General features: G+C 46.4%; 1 protein-coding gene across 1 annotated transcript in view; it reads left to right on the forward strand.

Annotated features, from left to right (window-relative positions):
* The window catches only part of LOC142582719 (proliferation-associated protein 2G4), a 36,160-nt gene extending 29,383 nt beyond the window's left edge, over positions 1 to 6,777 (forward strand). The window contains exons 12-14 of the mRNA XM_075692685.1: positions 3,355 to 3,482; positions 4,818 to 4,998; positions 6,587 to 6,777. Of these exons, the coding sequence (XP_075548800.1) occupies positions 3,355 to 3,482; positions 4,818 to 4,943 (254 nt within the window). The 3' untranslated portion in view covers positions 4,944 to 4,998; positions 6,587 to 6,777. The remainder of the gene's footprint in view (positions 1 to 3,354; positions 3,483 to 4,817; positions 4,999 to 6,586) is intronic.
* The last annotated feature ends 13,592 nt before the right edge of the window (positions 6,778 to 20,369 follow it).

Below are 20,369 nucleotides of genomic sequence, written 5' to 3' on the forward strand. Positions count from 1 at the left end.
GGCTGATTGTAGGCTCAAATATGCGCGCGCACGTCGCGCTGCGTGTTCCGTCCACCTCAACGCCAGCAGAAATTCCGGCCATGACGCCTTAAACCACTTCAGCACGTCTCACAGAACTGTTTACCACGTAGAAAACGCGCGTCATTCTAAACAGACCGCACGACCGCCAAAACAAACGCCAGAACCTACCGCCGAGCGTATACCTGCCATGCAAAAAACCGCTTTCACCCAAGCCAGTATGGCGCTGCTCATAGGCGGCGCCACTGCGTTCACAATATGGCGTCGCCTACGAAAAAACGGTCTATAGAATGTTTATGAAAAGTGGAAGATAGGTACTGTATCGAACTTGAAGATTCCACTTCATTGTTCATTGTGGCCCCTTACTCACCAAAAAATTAAAAAAACAGTTCCACGCTTGTGAAATCTGAGGAAACAGCGGAGCTGTGCTTCTCCTGTGTTTCCCTTGTGAATTTCTTTTGTGTATATATTCTTTTCGTGAAATCATCTGTTCTTTTGGTATGATAATCTATTCTGTTATTTAGCAATTATTGGTTTTGTGTAATTATCCACTGAATTTATTGCTAATGTTGATTACTCCGATCTTGTCATTTATAATCTCTATCGTTACGTTGAGCTAGGAGCTGCAGTTCATGTTTCTTTAACACGGGAGAACCACAGCTTTGCGCTGGCATTGAGCCTCCGCTTCTTTCTTCTGGTTGTTTCGCTACTGTTCCCTTAGCTTGAAGTGAGGGATTATTTGCTTTTCGGCAGCACTAGCATCCCCGGGCACGCGTGCACTGACGTTCTAGCCATTTGGGGTCCGCGGTTTCCAGAGTGGTACAGGCTGGAGTTCACCGGGCACACTGGGACTTCCTAACCGTTCGGCGTCCGTGTCGCGAAAGGTCGTCTGGTGGGTGCTCTCTCTCTTATATACCCCCTTTCCTCTCTCACCACCTAGCGCGTGCTGATTGGCTCGCTCAGAGTAGTGCGCCCCCTCGCGGACGCTCGCTGTGGCGGTGGCGCCATCTGTCGGCCCAGCGGGGTAGCTTTGCCTGGTGTGACAGACGCACACACTGACAATAACCACCACGGTCAATGGACATTGCGAGCCCCTAAACAGCTCTGCTGCTAAAAGGTAGAAGTGTTTGTAAGCAAGCTGAACTGCCAAGATTTGTCTAGCAGTAATGGTTGGTTAGCAAGATCTAAAGTGCCTCTCAAATTAAGTGCGAGGGTGGGCTGCAAAGAGGCAGTGCAGGCGGACCATGAATGCGCCGTAGAGTGACAGAATGGGCAGCTGCAGAAAGCTTTAGTCGACTACACCATTGAAGACATATTTAACTTGAGCAAGGTTGCTTTTCATTTTGCAAACTTCTGCCCAACAGCAGGCTATCAGTTGTTTTGGCGGTCAGCGTGACGGAAGCCAGAAGCTGCTACTGCTTGTCATTGGCAGCGGGTATGCCAGCCCGAGGTGCTTCAAAGGCATCCGACTGCCATCAGGTGTCGTATACAGGAGCAACTGAACAGTTTGGATGATAGCCAAGCTGTTTGAAAGTATCAATGTTAGACCGGCGTTGCACGGCAGAAAAAGAAATGTTCTGCTTACGATAGACAATGCATCGGTACACATGGCATTAGGCAACTTGAGTGCAACTGAGCTCTTTTTCTTACCATCCAACACCATGGCGCTGGCACAGCTCCTCGTTTAGGGCATCATTTGTTGGTAAACATCTCTACAGGAAGAGCCTACTACATAGAATGTTGCTTGCAATGAAGAGTGACAAGCAGTACTGCACTGACGTGTTAGGTGCAGTACACCTCCTAGCATACTCGTGGCAGCAAGTGGATCCCACGACAATGGAGAACTGCTTCGCTCAAGCAAAATTCGCCGAGTGTGCAAGCAGTCCACAAGTTGAAGAGAATGCTGATGACTGTGACAGCCTGCTTACAGAGGTGTTGGAGTGACAAGGTGATGCTGTGCAATTTTAGTTGTACCGAGACATCGACAGTGGTGTAGCAACATCTCCAGACTTCTCAGACAGCGACTGTTGCACCCTACTAATTTAACGAAGTGGTTGAGAACGGTGGTGATAGTTGCAACAACGTTGATGATCCATATTCGTCTGTCATGGAAGCTACAGAGGCCATGACTGTCTGAGGGCATTCACCAAGAAATGGGGCCTTGTGGAGAAGTTAGCTTGAGGGCTCTCGAAATTTAAGGCTGCTGTTGTCGCCACAAGGCCACCGTGGTGGCAACTGAAAATGACCGACATTTTTGATTGCAATTGGATAAAGTTGCTGGGTATTTTCTTGAGAAAATTACTAATTGTGACATTTTCTTCTCTTTAGGAAGGTTAGGTAGCATCTAATTCGTAGTTGTCGGTTAAGGCATGCTACTGGTTAGCACACATTTTTCCTGCTTCCCCACTAAATAGATAATAATTAGTTTTTATTGTAGCTCAGTGGCCATGGCATTTGGACTGCTGAGTTCGAGGTCACGAGTTCACTCCTGGCCACGGTGGCTACATTCCGATAGGGGCAAAATGCAAAAACCCTTGCGTACTGTGCATCCAGTGCACAGTAAAGAAACCGTAGTCTGGAGTCATCTGAAAGTTAATTCAGATGAAATTCAGGGCACGGCAAGCGCCATGGCCAACCGCTACCAAATTGCCATTTGATGCTGCTGAATAGGGCACGCGCTGCTGAATAGGGCAAACCGACGTGGCCTTGAATAGGGCCACGTCAGTTTTCTGAATTAAAGGGCAACACCAGCGATTTTTCAATGTCCATTGATCTTAATAAAATTTTGAATATACATTCTCTTTTGCACTCAGATTATCGATTAGTTGCATTCCCAACTCATGACTTCTTACTGGCCATCCTGTGTTTGTGACGTCAGAGACTACATCGCCATCATCACTGAAATCGCCACTGTCTAGTTGGGAAAATCTGTAAATGCTCCCTGTGTCATCAAGAGACATCACCAGCTTCGCCTGTTTGGCGTTAGTGCCATGTGTACTGCGTTTTTAGCATGTGTACTGCGTGTTTAGCACGCTTTCTGCATGTTTATGTTATTGTTGTGTAGGACCTGACGTCATTGACTTATCAGGACGGCACACGACACAGATATTGTTTCGGTTTCTTGTTTATTGGTTATTTAAAATTAGTGGCTAATTTCTGAGCAAATTGAACCACCCTACCAGTGACAAGACTGTCAGTGCCACTTGGAAATGACAATATTCTAATATGGTTAAAAAAATGCCAGAGTTGCCCTTTGCGAGGTTTTTATTGTATTTTGGTGTGAGATAGGCTCATTGAGTCACTGCCTGAACTTTGGCCTCCACTGTTGGCTTGCAGGTGAATTTGTGGCCCAGTTCAAATACACAGTGCTGCTGATGCCCTCTGGCTCCCATCGCATCACGGGTGGCCAGCTGGACCTTGACCTGTTCGAGTCCGAGTACAAGGTAGAAGATGAGGCGCTCAGTGTAAGTGCTATACTGCCTTGTAACCCTGTTGTTCTGTTATACTGTTTTATAGAACGCAAGCACAAACAGTGCAGAATGCCAGCTGTCTCACTGAACCCTTGCCCTGTGACTTTATCACACCAACTACAGATTTGATTCTGTTAGACTTGCGTGAAGGCAGTCAAACTCACCTATACCAGTAACGGTTTTAACAACATATTGGATATAACAATGAGCAGCCATGGCACCGTGAAATTTTGCGTGTATTCTATGCTAAAATAAGCCGCTTACTATAATGTTCCTATGCAGTATTATTAGTTGTAACAATTAACTTTGCCTAATAGGTGTCCGAACTGAAAGAAAAAGGAACACGAAACCTTGGAAAAGAAAGTTGTAGTTTTGCTCGAAAGGTGAACATTTGATTGTGATAGGAAATTATTAGACAGCTATAGAAAGTAAGGTTAGCAGTTGTATAGGCTGTATAAATTATGGTAAACATTCGTTAATAACTAAATTAAAGGCAAAGTGTTGCGTGCGCAGGCAATCATGAAGAGAGCTCACTCGATGACTGGGGACGCTGTGTCAGAACGCTGGCGGGATGAAGAGCAGTGGCAGCATTGAGGGAAATCTTGATGCTGCCTCTAGCTTCAGCGGGTCCTCGAAACTTGATATTACGTGTCCAACATTAGGTGCACAAGAACACAGTGTACACGAAGCCACAAGATAGTGTGCGCGCAGCCGGGCCAGAATTGGAGACATGCACTTACCTACCGCCTGAGATTCACTTTGTAGTTTTCCTATGGGGTATTGTTTTCAAGACCGTGACGGGAAACCACAACAAAACTGAGCTGGTTAGTGACGCCGGAATACGATGCCGCCAGAGCAAAACGAGATACTGGCTTTGCACCGCCTGCAGCAGGAAGACAACTTGCAACAAGATTAGCTGGTACCAGAAGAGGAAACTAAGTGTGTGCTGGCATTCTCACGTGACACAGGCGGGCGAGTGATGCGGAGAAGCTGCCATGACAGGCGCCTTTTGCTCCCGATCGTCGTGTGTCCTGCACTTTTTTTTTTTTTTTTTTTTTTTTTTTGCCTGCATGGGATCTAGTGGTCAGGAAACATATCATGTGATCACAGTTTGGTGATGTACTGATCGTTGGTGCCAAAGGCATTCTTTTCTTTTCTTTTTCAGTAAGCATTAACTGATTATAATAAAGCATAACTGTGTTGTCATTTTTTGTGTTCTTGGTCACAAACATTGATGCTGGGAAATCATACAAAAAAATGCTCTGCTGTACTCCTATAAATATTTTGTTGTTGAATACTTTTGTCATTAGCTCTTTCTGTCTATTTCAGGCTTTGCTCAACCGCTCAGTGATAGCCAGGTCAGCCAAGAAAAAGAAGAAGAAAGCAGAGAAGGCACTGCTAACAGCTGGTGATGGTGCCGGGGAGGCAGAAAACATGGACGCTGCGGAGGACTGATGGGATCTGTTTCGGCTTCAGGAAACAGACACGCTTGGTTGTCAGCCTGGCCTAGGTTGGTGATGTCTGGGCTTGTTCTTAGCGTATTAGGATAGGATGGCAGTACAGTGTTGAGTGCTGGTGCAGAAAAAACAAAGGGATACAAGGCCGTGTCTAGCACGCCTCCCGAGTAGCCATAGAATGTACAGATTGTTGACCACATTGTATAGTTGCATACCTGCCGATTAAACTTAGCTCTTCTGTATTTTACTAAGATTCAGTCAAAAACTAAATCTGTTTTTGAAAAGGTTTTGAAGTTGTTGAAATATGGGGCACCACAGACTACAAGAAAATAATGGGGGGGAAGAAACGAAGTTGTGATGGTGCCTACGCCACTTTGTGGCAGCATAAGACACCGTATAATGATCACCATAGCTGAATTGTTATATGTGTGCATTCCAGTCTAGTGGTGTCTTCAAAATGGCCCTGGAAAGGCTGTCAAACCTCCTTTCTTTTATTCCATTGCCCCGACACAAGGCACTAAAGGTAAATCATTATTAATAAAGTGCCTATGTATTCAACAAAGGTGTGGGCTTAGGGCAAACGTAAAACAACATAGCATGCTATTCCCTTCGTATCATGTCCAAAGCATTTTTTAAAATTCATGTTGAAATGTACAGGTGAGCAGGCAGGCATTTTCAACCGAGGAAACTTATCTCAGAGAGATCTGAACTTGCCAATAATTTCTTATGCACAAAGACAGCCACTGATCTGTGTACATGGCTTTGAGGCCTGTTGATGTAGTAGCTGAACTGAATCGTCGTTATGGGTATAAATAGTGATTGGGACACCACCATGCTTCCACTGCTCAATTAGTTACACACCTAGAAAAATTGGCACTGTGGATAGGTGGCCTCATACACAGCTTTTAAGATCTTTAGCTCTGTGCTGACACTAAGGCCATACCCAATGCCTAATTCCTCTACAAGGTCTCTTCGTCAATTGTGGCAGTAACCGCAAGGCATCCTAGTTACAGTTGTCTTAAGCACAGAGCACATGCATGCCTGCCAACATGCACCTGCGTGCCTCGCGTTTGCCACACCTCGGAAGGAATGGCAGTTTGCATACAAGAGACATGCGCCCACTTGGATCACTCAGACATTTTAACAGACATCGGCTTGTACTTCGTTATTGACACTGCCTCAAAATGCTGAAACATTGATCAATGCAATTGTTTTATCTTTAAAACTGTTGGATCAGCTCCAAAAGTAAAGAAAACATGCTCTGACATGACAAATCTGCCTCACTGAGTGTTGAGTGTACCGCAGCGTAGCTGTGTAGCAAGGTGCATAGGAATGTGAGGCAGCCAGAGCCTGATATGTCTGGAACAGATATCCGTGCTCTTGCCATGCTTGGACGCGTACATCTGGTTTGGCCTTTAGCACCTCCCACACAAGTACTAATCCAGAGAGTCGCTTTTTTGTGTAGTTTCTCTTGCTTTTCAAATCCCAGGTGTATGAAATTGGTTAACTTTGGTTTCTTAAACCATTGATAATGTGTAATAATGTTACAATATGAAGATCTATTCATCCCATTGTAACTTATGATTGCTTGTTGTAATGTGTTAGGTTTTGTTGACCATTCTGTGTTGGCCTCTTGTGCAGGTGGTGTGCTTGTGAAAGGGGCGTGAACAGCTGGACATCGTCATCCTCACTTTTTTTTTTTTTTTACCAACAAGCACATGCTCACTGAAGACCGAGCCTTGTTTGAGCCAGCCAGCAACATCAAACCCCAATCTGAATTCCTGGGCTCATGGTCTGGCTCTGAGGTGGATTAAATGGTTTTGCAAACACTGCCTGAACTCCTCACGAGGGGAATACTTCTGATGTAATTCCTAAGTGACATTGCATCACTTCCGTGTGTGCAGTAAACCAACACTACAACGTAATTTTGTTTCTCTCCTAAATACTTCCCAATACACCCACTTTCTCTGTGTGTTGTGGCACTGCACAAGAGCATTGTGCTCATCACTGCGACGTCCTCAAGTTGCGTATTGATACGGTATTTACTCAAATAATGATCACACTTTCTTTTGTAAAAAAAATATTGACACAAATTCAGGGGTGCGATCTACGCGGGTTAAATTTCCCGCAAGAAAATATATATATTGTTTTTCATCCCGTGTTTGCTTCGGGATGACAACAGGTCAACAAGCAGGCGGCTGCCGCTGTAACAATGCGGGACACCAAAACAGAAATCGTGGCCGGTGGAGCAAGCCAAACGCGATTTTTGTTCTTCTCGTGAGTACATTACGCGCATTGAACAGTTATGAATAATATCGTTAATATCAGCAAGTTTGTGACAATAACGTAGCCACGTCCACTTTGAGGGAACAGAAACAGAGATGGGTACGCATAGCTGCCAATGACATGGAAACACATGGCGAGCGTGCTGCTGAAACTGCGGCATTTGTCTTTACTGCTATCCTAATACAGCAGGTTTCCGCTAAGGGTAGGCGAATATCTTAGCTGTGTTACAAGCGTCGGCATACAAATAGGGTACACTTCTAATGTATCAGTGTAAATGTGGCCACTATCATTGCCGCTTGCGATTTGTTGCGTGCCCACGAGTGCAGACTAGAAGAATTGAAAGGCGCCTTTTTGTTGTTGTTGTTGTTGGCGAAAACCATTATGAAGCCTACAGTAATAAAGGCAAGTTTGGTTGTAGCTTTTTTTTTTTTTTTCATGGGAGTGTGGAAAGTGATAAACGGAATGAAATGGGGCATCTGCTTAAAGGGCCCCTGAAACGGTTCGGACAAATTTTGTAGACGCGTAGGGTACAGCTTAAGTAGAACATTCGCACCACAATTTAAGTGAAGCGTTACGTATTAATGGAGCTACAAGCGATTAGAAGCTACCCTCCTCCCTAGCCATGCTTTTCCTCCTCAACTCGTTCGCCGAGCGAGTGGGGCTAAGCTCCGCCTTCACTGGTTCAGCGTCACGATGCGACGTCACATCGTCCACTTCCGGTTGTTTTGGAGCCCGTCCCCGCCCGCGCGAGACCGCTCCGCTAGCCGCTTGGCCGTCGACCCCAAGCGAGAGCTATCGAAGCAGCGTGCGTTGCGAGCATTCTGTCGTATTCCGGTAACCACAGGCAAGCTGGTCATTTCGGCAAATGACTAGGCATAAACTCAAGCTGATGAAGGAACTTTAGCGTAGACGTACGTCAGCGGCCTGATCGGTCAGCACGGTCCATACACTTGTTGGTGCAGCGTTTAACCAGCCAAACAAAGCGCTAATATTGCTCTAACCAAGCGTAAAACATTTTAAACATTTATAAAAACAACATGTTCATGATTACACTCCTGCGAAAAATACACATCAGCAGCAAAGAAGAATACACTTCGTTGCTGCTACTGTGTATGGTCGAGCTCTGTGCCACCAGGTGGCTGCACCGTGCAGACCATTCGCATTTGCCCTTCTGCTCATCTCATGGCTCATCCCGTTACGGCAAAGTCAAGCGGCCAGACTCTGTCCCCTTGCGCTTGCGTTTTCCCTAATACTGGACTCGGGAAACGCTATTGCGTTAGTAATCTTCCGGTGTAAAGTGACGGCCACAACCGCGCAAATCCTGGCGCGGATCGGATAGCGGCAGTCCGATGCGCAGCAGCCAGTTCGCTCGCACGCTGCCTTGCAGTGGGACACGATGTCGCAGCTTGACATATTGCCAGTCGCTACGTTTGCAGTCCACAAGGCAACAAAGTCGAATCACAGTGCTCGCGAAAAGACTGAGACCGACTCTGACCGCGGAGCTCTCTTCAAAATGGAGTACGTTGTAACACAAGCAGACGACACTTGCTGCGTGCCGGAAGTGCTTAAGTGTACTGAAAAATTATTCTTGTGCATTCTCTTTATGTTACTTTCTTTTCATAAAAACAAATTAACTAACATTCCAACTATTACGAAGATCATTTGTTTACTATAAAGTTGGAAAAATTATCGATCACGCGCCCTTGTCAGCCAATCGGATAGCTCGCCCCACTGACGTCGTATGGGCGATTTCGGTCATATGGGTAGGGGCGGCTTAAAATTCCGCCGAGCAGTGCGCTGCGATCGGCAGCGATGTGCATATTTAAAACCTTATAATAAATTACACGCTTTACGCGGAGCACTTAGATGTGTCAATTAATGATCAGAAGGACCTACTCTAACGACTCAATACGTTTGTAGAAAATCGTCAAAAGCGTTTCAGGGTCCCTTTAAGAATGTTTAGTGCGTGCAGACTGCTTGGTATGTCTTCAAGAATCGTTCGTGTAGCATTCGACAGGTGTTAAGCGCGACCATCATTAGCTAGACTTGGCACATGACATATCGCTGCGACCAGTTCAGGGTGCGATCATTACACGAGAAAAAAAAAATTTGATGACAAAATTCAGAGGTGCGATCATTATGCGAGTAACTACAGTAGCTTCTTTTTCTTCTTTGAAATATTGCTGCATTATTCTATCATTTTACCCCTTTGACTTCTGCAGTACACACTCTTTTTTTCCTGTGCTTCACCGCCAGGTCCAACATGAAGGGCTCCTGCCAAGGGGAGCGAAGTGATTCAGCGTGAACTGCGGGGCGAGGGGGCTGAAGTAGATTGTGGTTGCAGACCAATGCTCAATGGCACATTGTTACTGATAATTTGTTTTATTGTAAAATATCTACAGCTTATACTGAATCATGTTCATTGCTGGACGGAGTATGCACACAGTGGGCCGCTACGTTCTGTTTTCAGCTGTGGTTCTCACCACTAAATACTTCGTGCACAGAGCCATTTATGGTTTGTACACAGGGTGTTGTGTGTGCACGTTTACTCATAGGCGATAATTTCACTTCCACGAGATATCTGGCATTGTGCCAAGCTCGTTATCTTCATATAGTGCCAAGAGCGCTGTCGGCTGTATACTTTGATGTAGTATTCAGCTCTGATTCTCGTGAAAACTACTAATATCTCCAAAAGTCATCGCCCAAAAAACTACTGCTCCATGACATCCCTTCGCGTATCATACCAATTAATCACTGATAGATCAGATCATTACTTCGAGTAGTCGTGCTGCGCAGAAAGTAAACATGACATGCTTGTATCGTGCAGTTTTGCATCTCATTTCCTGGGATTTTTCCTCTCTTCGGGTAATTGGAAAATCTGCTTAATTTCAAAATTTTTCGTGGCCTGGTGGACTTTGGTTTAACATGGTTTTACTTTATATACAAAGTGGACTAATCGTAGGCTCTACTTGATATACAAAGTCTACTAGTAAAAGTAGCTGTCCTGTAATTTCTTTCTTCTGATTTCGTGAGATAAAAAGCACTGCGAACGTCCAGCTCTATGCTAAACTGGTTGATCCATATGTAGTATAGGTTGCATGGAAGTAATGCAAGGTGGAATTTCTGGTTTGCCAGAAAAAGAATTTAGATGCGGACCATAGCTGTGTGATTAAAATGCGCTAGCGTATGGTAATGCATGTTCACATGGACTAGCTGGTCACTTGTTGAGTGTACCACTGTGTGCATGATGTATTTGATGACATGGCTTTTGCCCTAGACTAACATTCTTATTCTGTCTAGGTGCTTAACTTCATCTTCACCAAACCCTCTGTCGCCTTATCTAGTACATTCATTCCAGGATATCAGCTTCCATTGTGATGCAGGATGTAAAATTCTTATGTTGTTTTTGTCTCCTTACATGCAACCACAGTGACTTGACGATCAGCACCTTGTGTCGCTAAATCCTCTCCACAATGGAAAAGTGTGTATCGAGGCTCCGTAGAGTGTCCGAGCTCGTTGCATCCTGTACGGTTAAAAAATATTGCGTTGTACTTGGATGATGTTTTTCAGTATGACGAGAGGTGGTAACTGGAGCACCCAGTCATTTTTTTAAATATATGAAAAATTGGGTTACTTTCAATCTTCGAGGCAGAGCTGGGAAGCGTGAGCCTATGTGATGCTCAGGGGATGTTAACAATTTTCTTTAACTTTCTAGCTCAGGCTTGCATTCTAAGTAAGCAGACTGGAAGGGAAAATGCAAGGATGGAAATAATGGGAAATAAGACGAATTAGGTCCTGTCATTCACAAAAGATGTTAGGAAAAAACGAAATAAAACAGTATCACAAAATTTTTTGCATAAGTGTCCACAAGCCTCCTCCACAGTACAATTATTTTAAGTGTGTGATAGATCGTACGGGCCCTATTTGGTGTGGGCAAAGTCTTGCATAAATGATCTGTCATGGAGTTATTTATGAAAGTAGGACAATAGAGAGTTGTAGCTTAGCGGAGTTGCGGGCCAGTGCAGTTTATTGCACCACCTGTCGAAAAAAAAGTGGGAGTTGCAAAGCGTCGGCTTGCAGCAGTAATGCCAACTCTAGGGACTTGCCCCTAAATTAGGGGTTTTTGACAGTGTTGCCATCTTAGCAGATTTTATGCTAAATCTAGCAGTATATTTTAGAACTATAGCGAAGGAAATTTGAATTTAGCAGTTAGCAGAATTTGAATAAAATTTTAGTGGATAGTACAGTCTTAGCGAATTTTCATGTGATAGTGGATTTTCAGCGAGCTTTAGTAAATCGGACTTGCAGGTGGTGGCACTTCTGTCTTGTTCGGAAAGTTTCTATTTCCACAGTGCATGGTGTGCATGTGCCATTGGCTAGTTGTCTGCAACTAAACCTCGCCATGCCGAAAGCTGCGAAAGTGCGCTACACATAGAATTTCTGAGAGAATGGCTGAAGGACCCAGACCTGTGCATTGTCTGTAAGCGAAAGCCGGACGCGTGTAAGGACTCCAACTGTCAACTTTCTTCTAAGTACAGCGATTTGAAGGTGCACAAACTGGCAAGAAGCATCAGTGTGCGATGGCAGTTCTTTGTACGACGCAAATGCGAATGTGTTTCACGAAAAAAAAGTGAAAACAATTTTGTTCATACAGCTGAAGGCAGCACAGCATTGTTCATCGCCAAACATTGCAGCATTGTCGCGGCTGATCATTTGAAAGAATTCGTCAGGAAATCATTCCCTGACAGCGCAACTGGCAAGGATTATGGATTATCAAATCAAGAGTGCAAAATGTGCAGTAATTACAAAGAACGTATTGTGCCCACACTTTAAAGAGGACATCAAAGCCAACATTGTTACAGTAAATACAGTATTATTGTCGAGCCCACAGGCAAAGCCATCACGAAGTATCTGGCTGTGTCAGTTATATATTGCAGCACTCAAAGGTCAGAAATCGTGACAACTCTCTTTGCTTGCCAAGAGCCTGCAATGCAGATGGCATTGTTGAAAGTGTAAAATGAACACTAAATACGGCCTAAAGTTCGGAAACATGGTTGACATTGAGACTGACAATGCAAGCGTCATGGCGGGAGTGAACAATGGAGTCTACAAGCGGCTTAAGGCTGATGTGACCCATGTTATCCTGATTTGATGTGCCTGTTACTCCCTGCTGCTGACTTCGGCTGCTGTGGCAGAAGGGCTCCCAGAAGTCTTGATTACATTGTTGATGATACCTACACTTGGTTTGCAAGGTCCTATCCTCGGCAGCAAGCATACAAGAAACTTTTTGCTCTTAAACGATAGAGAAAAGGCCTTGAAAATCGCCCAAGCTTGTTCTACAAGATGGCTGTCAATTGCAGCAGCAGTTGACCGGATACTGAACCAGTGGACCAAGCTAGAAGCTCACTTCAAAGTAAGTTGTAAGATTAGCAGAAAAGTGTTGCGACGCAGAGGGGCTGTACTCTGTGTATTGTGATGACATCAACAAAGCTTTCTTGCTCTTTTTTTGAGGCCAGTACTGTAGGATATTCGAAGAGTTACTAAGTCTTTTTCAGCACATAACACAGACCAAACCAAGATCCTGGATGACCTCGTACAACTACTGTCCTCAGCAATCAAGAAAGTGGTGCTTCCAACCGCTCCAGTAATGTATACGTGGAGAAAGTGGAAGACTATCTCGATCGCAAGCTCTACTTCGGCTCTTCATTTGAGAAACACATTGGTGACATGAAGATAACTGGCCTAGGTGCTGATGAAGAGCCGACCCTGAGGAAACTATGCACCAAGTTTTTTGTTCTCATTCACCGGGTGACGCCAAAGGCTGCCTGATAACATCCAAATCCCGAGGAAAGTATCTCAACTGTCAGTAGAAAAGGCGGCATGCGTGCTGAAACCCCCTAGCTCTACTGTTGTAAGAAATGGGAATACTACATACAAGACGTCATAGAAGGCCAGTGGACAAGTATCGTGACTGTTGCATGAGTGGATATGTCATCGATGCAGGACTTCTGGTGTGAAGTAAGCACTTATCGTGACTCCTCTGGTAAAAACCAGTTTCGAGAACTGGCAGACTTAGCCATTTCAATGCTTGTATTACCATACTCCAATGCTGAAGTTGAGCGATCATTCAGCCAGATGAACTTGTTGAAAACTAAGCTCCGAAACAAGCTCTCGCCCTTGACAGTTAATGCCATTATGGTAATCGGAGCTGGACTGAAAAGACACAAAAAGGGGTGCTTCGACTACAAGCTTCCCGAGAAAGTTACCCGTCTCATTGGAACTCGTGACGCCTACAATGAAGTGAGTCGGCCGTCAACTTCGATAGGCACTGCAACCCACCCAGGAAAGCTGCTCTGTTGGACATAGATACTGATGACGAGCTAGACATTTTGAGACTTTTATGCATCTGTGCCTGCAGCGAAAGACAGAGCGTCGTGGTCACTAGAGAAATGAGTGTTTCCGGTTTAAAAATTACTATGCAATACCTTGCATCCTGTGAGATTGTGATATATAGTCAGATGATCATTGTCATCTGGCCAAGAAATCTTTACATGCTGTTTAAATTCTTGTCCCGCAAGCAACGCAGCTGTGGAAATTTCTCATTGGAAATTAATTTATTTGCACTTTATTGCGAATAAACCTTAAAATCACATTTGTGTTTAGCACTGATCTCGCAATTTCATATTGTGCTTTCCTTTCGCCAGGGTCCGAAAAAAAACATCAGCTGCTGGCAGCGCTTTAGCAGAGAACTTGCGAATTGCGAAAGAAAGCTAGCGGATTCTAATGCATTTTAGTGCCTTTTCTTGAATTTTTCACAACTGAGATGGCAACACGTTTTTTAGTCTATTTAGGGATTTAGCGTCTTTCTTGAAGTATCTAGGGATTTTTAACGATGCAGTTATCTCTCCATCTAGGCTGCTATGCATATTCTTAAAGGGCCCCTCACCAGGTCTGGCCATTTTGAGCTGACAAGCGCAGAGCATACATTAATTGCGCGATAAGAATAGTGTCTTCAAAGTATTACATCGCTACGCGCCGCGGAAAGATTGAAATTTCAATCCTAACGCCGTTTCCCTCTTCACTCGCGGCCGCCGCGCTCCAAGCCGGACGGTGACGTAATCGTGTCCGCAGTGTGACGCGACTTCGCAAATTATTCAAGACATCTGTGCGACCTGTTGCTTGAATTGACGAATTGAAGTGTAGTGAAATAATAAAACACGAATGGAATATCTGCGCGTTTTTTTGTTTTTCTTCGCACCGAAGCAAGAGAGATGTACTTCCGCTTCGTCTGCTTGTTCCCACGGTCGTACGCTCACGTGTGCAGGTACCGAAACTATGCCATTTTCTACCGTGTTCCAGCGCGTGATCGATCGCGCTCTGCGATCCGCTTGTTCTGCCTCAGTATTCGTGTAGCACTGAATTACACCGCTGGTCATGTTTCCTTGTGCACAGCGCGCAAAATCGTGCGCTGCGCGAACGAGAGAACACAGCTCACGCGCGGCGCGGCCAGCAAAAATGCGTAGGGCAGGAAAAAAAAAAAAAAAGCGAGGAGAAAAAAAAAATGAAGGCGGGTCCTGTGACGTATGCGTCACGCGATCCTCGAGGTCTGGTATGGAAGAACGCAGTGAAGGAATTTTGCTTGCGAAGGCTAGACGGGGCGAGTGGAGAGAGCGTCTTGCTTGGCAGTGGAGCCCGCCTGCTGAAATCATGGGTTCGCGGCGCTGATATATTTCTATCTCGGCTATTAATGAGCCCATTTTAAACATTTTTGCGGCAGAACGCTTCCTAGAGGATACCTAACAACTTCCAGCGTATAGCCAAAATTTGCTATGCGGGCTGGTGAGGGGCGCTTGTTCATAATTTTTGTTTCATAATTTATTTGTAAAAATACAGATAATTACATGTGCGTAGTATACATAAGGAGGTCCCATAGTCAAAGACTATCGGGACCTATCAATCCTAGTCACCTAGGACGTAGTCAATCGCCAATATCCCTGACAATGTGTTCCAGTGTTCTCCAAACTTTACCTTGCCTAAATTTAACATCTGTGACGTCACATGGGAATGATTCAAGAATTTCTAGGTAGCGTCGTCACCAGTGCTGCTAACTCTAGAGATTTATCCCTATATCTAGGGGACTTCGGGTTTGTTTAGGGACTGAGCATCTTGAAATATCTAGGAATTTTTAAACATGCAGTTGTCTCGCCATTTACGCCGCTCCGCATATTCATAAGTAGCCACACACACTTTAGCCAGGCTACCGGAACCAGCTGCTTCTAAACTCTCCAGCACTACCAGTGGGGGTGGAGAGAGAGAGAGAGTAAACGTTTATTTTGTAGTATAAGCTATTTGGTTATGGTGGGTGGAACCCCTCCTCCAGGGCCCCACTGGTTACAGCGGCTCGCCGGGCCTGGTCAAAGGTCGCCAGTTGGCTTCCCAATTCCACTTCCGCGAGTCGCGCCTCCCACGACCAGTTATGGCTGTTCTCTTGACGGCCTTGTGGGGCATGTCCTCCAGCGGCCCCATAATTCAGGCGGCACTACTAACTGTGTTTCTTTTTGACCAAAAGCAGTCCGCGCTGCCGCCGAGGCTTCGATTTGGAAACCTTTGTTTGCTCCTCTTTGCGAAAGAGGGCGATGGAAGAATTATCCGGCTGGGTATTGCAGCCTCTGCGCAGCGGGCGTAAAAGCGATTTTTCTGAAGCTTGGCCAGTTTTATCTTCTGCGCGGTCGAGAACGCATGCTTGGCAGTTTACAATATTTGTACTTTCACAGCACCTCATACGTTCATGGTTCCAAAAGCTCGGTGTACAGTTGACGCATTACCAAAGTAAATGGCAACTTGGGGAACGGGCGCCGACGAGCAAGGTGAGCCAAGTAAAAAACAAACCAATTTTCTTTATCATGCAACAGATAAAGATGTGATCAGGAGCTCTGCGGCCCCGTAAAGCATAACGTCACTGTATTACAATTTTGCAAGCTTTTTTCGCTATATGGGGATTTTGGGTATGAATCTAGGGATAATACGGCACAGTGAGTTGGCAACACTGGCTCGCGGCCATCCACTTCAAATCGTCGCTATTTCTTTATTCTGTGTTGTCGCCAAACGGCCTCGTTGCTGAAACCTCCCGCAGGATACAGAGGTCCTCTTCAGCACCGAAACACGTCCGAGGCTTTTTCGCCTGCAGGCGAGTCAGCACCGCGCTTGATGACAGCCGACTAGATGCATGCCACTGGTGTTCGTGCGCATGGTCGCCATTCACTTCGCAAGAACGCTGGCCGCCCCAGAGCACCGCACATAAGCAGTGGCGTCTACGCTGGCCTGCTATGCTATAACTCTGTCGTAACGCGCTTACAGCCGAAATTCGAAGCTGGCGAAAACATAACATTGAACGTGCTTAACGTCTCGAAGCAACACAAAAGGCAGATGAACGCCTGAGTGTTGGCTCCGTGAAATAATTTAGACAACTCGGCGGTTTTTCATCGTGTACCTACTACTAAGTACACGAGTGTTTTTGACTATCCGCCCACATCGCGGAAAACGGCCGCCGCAGCTAGAAATGGAACCCACAACCTTGTGCACCTGTCTCTTGTCTGTCTCGCTGTCCCGTCTAAAGTTTGCACTTATTATTATATCACGCAATAAAAACCAACTAATGAACCACTATTGGGCATGAGTCAGCCATGAGCCAGTGTACCAAACTTTCAGCTTTCTGCAGCTCGCGTAGGCCGTAGCGGCAAGTAGTCTAGCTATGGGCGCCTCTGAGTATGCTGCTCGCGCTGGAGTAATCTTGACAAAAAGCTTTGCGACAAATAAATAAATAAAAGTACTTTGTCGCAACAGCAATTTCATACACACTCAATGCGCATTCCCGCTGTTGACGTTGCCGTTATGTTGTGCATAAAGTCTAAGTGCAACATTGTGGCCGCACACTGTATGCTGTGGGTGCGAGTGAAAGCGTGCGAGAACGAGCGGGGAATATTTTTCCACGCATCCAAAAAAAAAAAAAGTACACGTGTGCCGGCAACAACGGTAATCAAACCAGCTCCGTTCGCGACGCGTCCATAATCGCGGCCGTTGCCAGAGTAGAAGGCTCAAGCTCGCTTCTTCCCGACGCCGCCCCGGATGCGGGAGCCGCCGGGGACCTCTGTAGGCGTCACCGCCGCTGGGAGGCGGCTATCAGAGCTGGCAGACCAGCTCTGGGCCGTCCGGCAAGCCGAAGATGCCGCTCGAGTCCAAGGACTTCGAGCCGTCACCTGAGGCCACCACAGCAAGAACTGCCGGACTATTCTTTAATAAAGTTTCTTCTTCTTCTACACGTATCAGATCGGCCAAAGCCACATTGGGCTTGACTGGCAGTGCTTCGATCTCTCGCGCACAAGGAGGGAAGCGCGTAGTCGTCTTCCATCGCGAGCAAGACGGGACAGGACGGGGGGGGGGGGGGGAGCGCTGCTGCATATGGCGCAGCCGATCTTGAAAGCTATCTGCGATGGGTACAGAATAGGGGCGACGAGGGCTGATAGCTTCGTGTGCGCTATGTTCTCGCCGCTTTGTTCACGTTGCAGTGAGAGGCAGCACGAAGGTCAATTCGCTTGCTGCTGCTGCTGCCACTCTTCCTCTTGCCAGCGTTTTGACAGCGCGTGTCCTCGGTCATCGAGTGAGATGTGTTCATGTTTGCCTGTGCCCGCTTGACACCATGCTTATTAATTTAGTTAGTAAGCGAATGTTTACAAGCTTATACCGAAGGTAAAACTTCTATCCTTACTTTGTATATATACTATAGCTGTCTTATAATTTGCTATAGCAATCGATACTGCGCTTTTCAGGCGAAATTGCGACTTTTAAAAGCCAAGCTTTTCTTTGTGAACTTTACCGGGTTTCGTGATTGTGGACGCTGTGATCTGGCTGTTCCCTTGCCAAATAGGCCAACCAATCGCAGTGGAGTACGCGTACTGGGTATTTGCAGCACCACCACACGGCGCTCGCATCAGCGGCGGCGCTGGCCGTGCGGGGGGAAGAAAAATCCGCGGCTGCACGGTAATGAGGAAGTAAACGCTCCTTGCGAATAGAATGGATTCTGAATTACGCTACGTGCGTATGCGAATACTGCCTCTGAAACCATGATGCATTCAAGGCTTCCATCGCACTCGCTAATAGTCGGCAACTTCGCTTAATGAAAGGTTCGGCATAATTTATGTCCGCCCGCGCTTGTGTGCGCGTGCTTGTCCGTGCGTCCGTGTACTCGTTATTCGACTTTATTCACTCACACGAAGTTTCGCTGTATATGGATTCCAACTCGTCGCGTCTGCTGCATTTATTTATTGCACACTAAGACACAGAGTACTGCCGTTGTAGCTTTAGTGAACAGCAGTGGTCGATTATGTACCGCCTTGCTAAGCCATTGGACGGCAATAAAAGCTTCTGATCAACAAAACGAAATGGCTTGCGCGCTGTATAAGAAGTTGCTTGAGGGACAAGTTATGATCGCCCATTTTATTGCGATAGAAATTATATTAACACTCCAAGCGAATTCTCCGCGTCGGCGTCGCCGTGAGGTTCCATATAGTGCGTAACATCGCGGCTGCGCGCCGTATGCGGCGGGTGCGAGGGTGAGCCGAGGAGGGGTGCGCGCAGACTTCGCGCGCGCTTATAGACCCTTTTTGCCGCGATCCCGAGGGCGCTGCCATGTTTGATCACGTGGTGACGCGTCTATTGCTTGCCTTAACTGCCTCCGTGTGGGTGTGTATGATGCCGGTGCAGCTTAGCGAACCTCTGTTTCAGGCGATATCGTAGACGGTGACAGGGTGGACGACACGAAGATTTGGGCACAGCTTCAGAGAACATGCAAAAGCGCTTTCCGAACTGATTAAGCTGTGCCCAAACGGTGCGGGCAGAGCATATGGTGCTTGTTCTAAAAGCGGGGCTAAGTATGCTAAGCTATCCAAATTTTGCGTTCATGAATTGAATCAGGATTAGTGCGTTTTGCTCTTCGTTCTTTTGTTGGCCAATGTTTTGAAGCAGCGGCTTGTTACATTTCTGACTCGGTGAATTTCCTCGGTGCGGTCACTACCCGATTACTTTCTTCCCGATCACTTGCGAGTGTGCTCAGTTCCGATGGATTTGTTCTTTCAGCGTGCAAGGCTTGAAACGTAGCTGTTTTGTGCGTTGTAATACCTTGTAGCAAAGATGTATTATCGTAGAAACTCGCTTACTCTTGTGGACCGTCACGAAACATTAAGCTTCGACCATTGATGCACTATCGGTGTAGTCCGTCATTTATTGTGAGTATATGGCGCGCGTATATTCAAGTGCGCGCCCATTCACCCATTGACACGTTGGCGATAGAGTGGGCACATGTTTTCGTGCCAGTTATGGCAGATGTGCGTTGATACTGTGCGCGAAACTTAATATGACAGGACGCGGGATTTACCCCTTTGCCATTGTTTAACGAGTGGTAGTCTTGTCGATGTTCCGGGGCTGAAACACTTGTTTTGAAGGTTAGCGATACAACTCTGGTGGGTGAGCAAATTTCTGTATCTTCGAGGAAAGCCGTACATCTCGAACTGCCAGTAACACGTTTGGACAGATGCAGCAGCGGTCCCCGAACTTGGCCACGAAGATTCATTCCTTTCCTTAATATGCCATTCACTATTTTTGCAACCAACTACTGCACACGTCTTCAATCCACATGATTCAATTCAGCATGGTTGAATCACAGCTGGTTAGCGAAAACTTAGTTGTATTTCCGACAGATGATTGCACAGAAGCAAGTTGGAAGCGATAGTGGTTTCGTACTCGTGCGCTGTCGCTGAGGCTACGTGCGGCGCGCCGCCGAAAACGCCATCTCGTTTCTCTAGAACAAACCGCTCCGCGAATAGGGTCAATAGCGGGGAGATATGCGAGTGCTAGAAGGGGAGAGGGGTTAGCGCGCTTCTCGGGCTTCAGCTGCGCAAGGCATGGCGGCGCGCGTCCGCGCTTGCAAAAGAGGGAGCGGGGAGAGGTGCGCGCGCTACGAGTTGGGAGGGGGGGGGGGCGAGAAAGGGGGCAGGTTAGTGTGCATCTCCTTTTCTGCTCCATCTAGAGTGCGGCCGCGCGCGTCTTTTCTTGGGAACAATTTGCGCTGGGTTCGAAGGCTTGC

Source organism: Dermacentor variabilis, chromosome 5 (genome assembly GCF_050947875.1).
Source record: "Dermacentor variabilis isolate Ectoservices chromosome 5, ASM5094787v1, whole genome shotgun sequence".
Classification (NCBI taxonomy): domain Eukaryota; kingdom Metazoa; phylum Arthropoda; class Arachnida; order Ixodida; family Ixodidae; genus Dermacentor; species Dermacentor variabilis.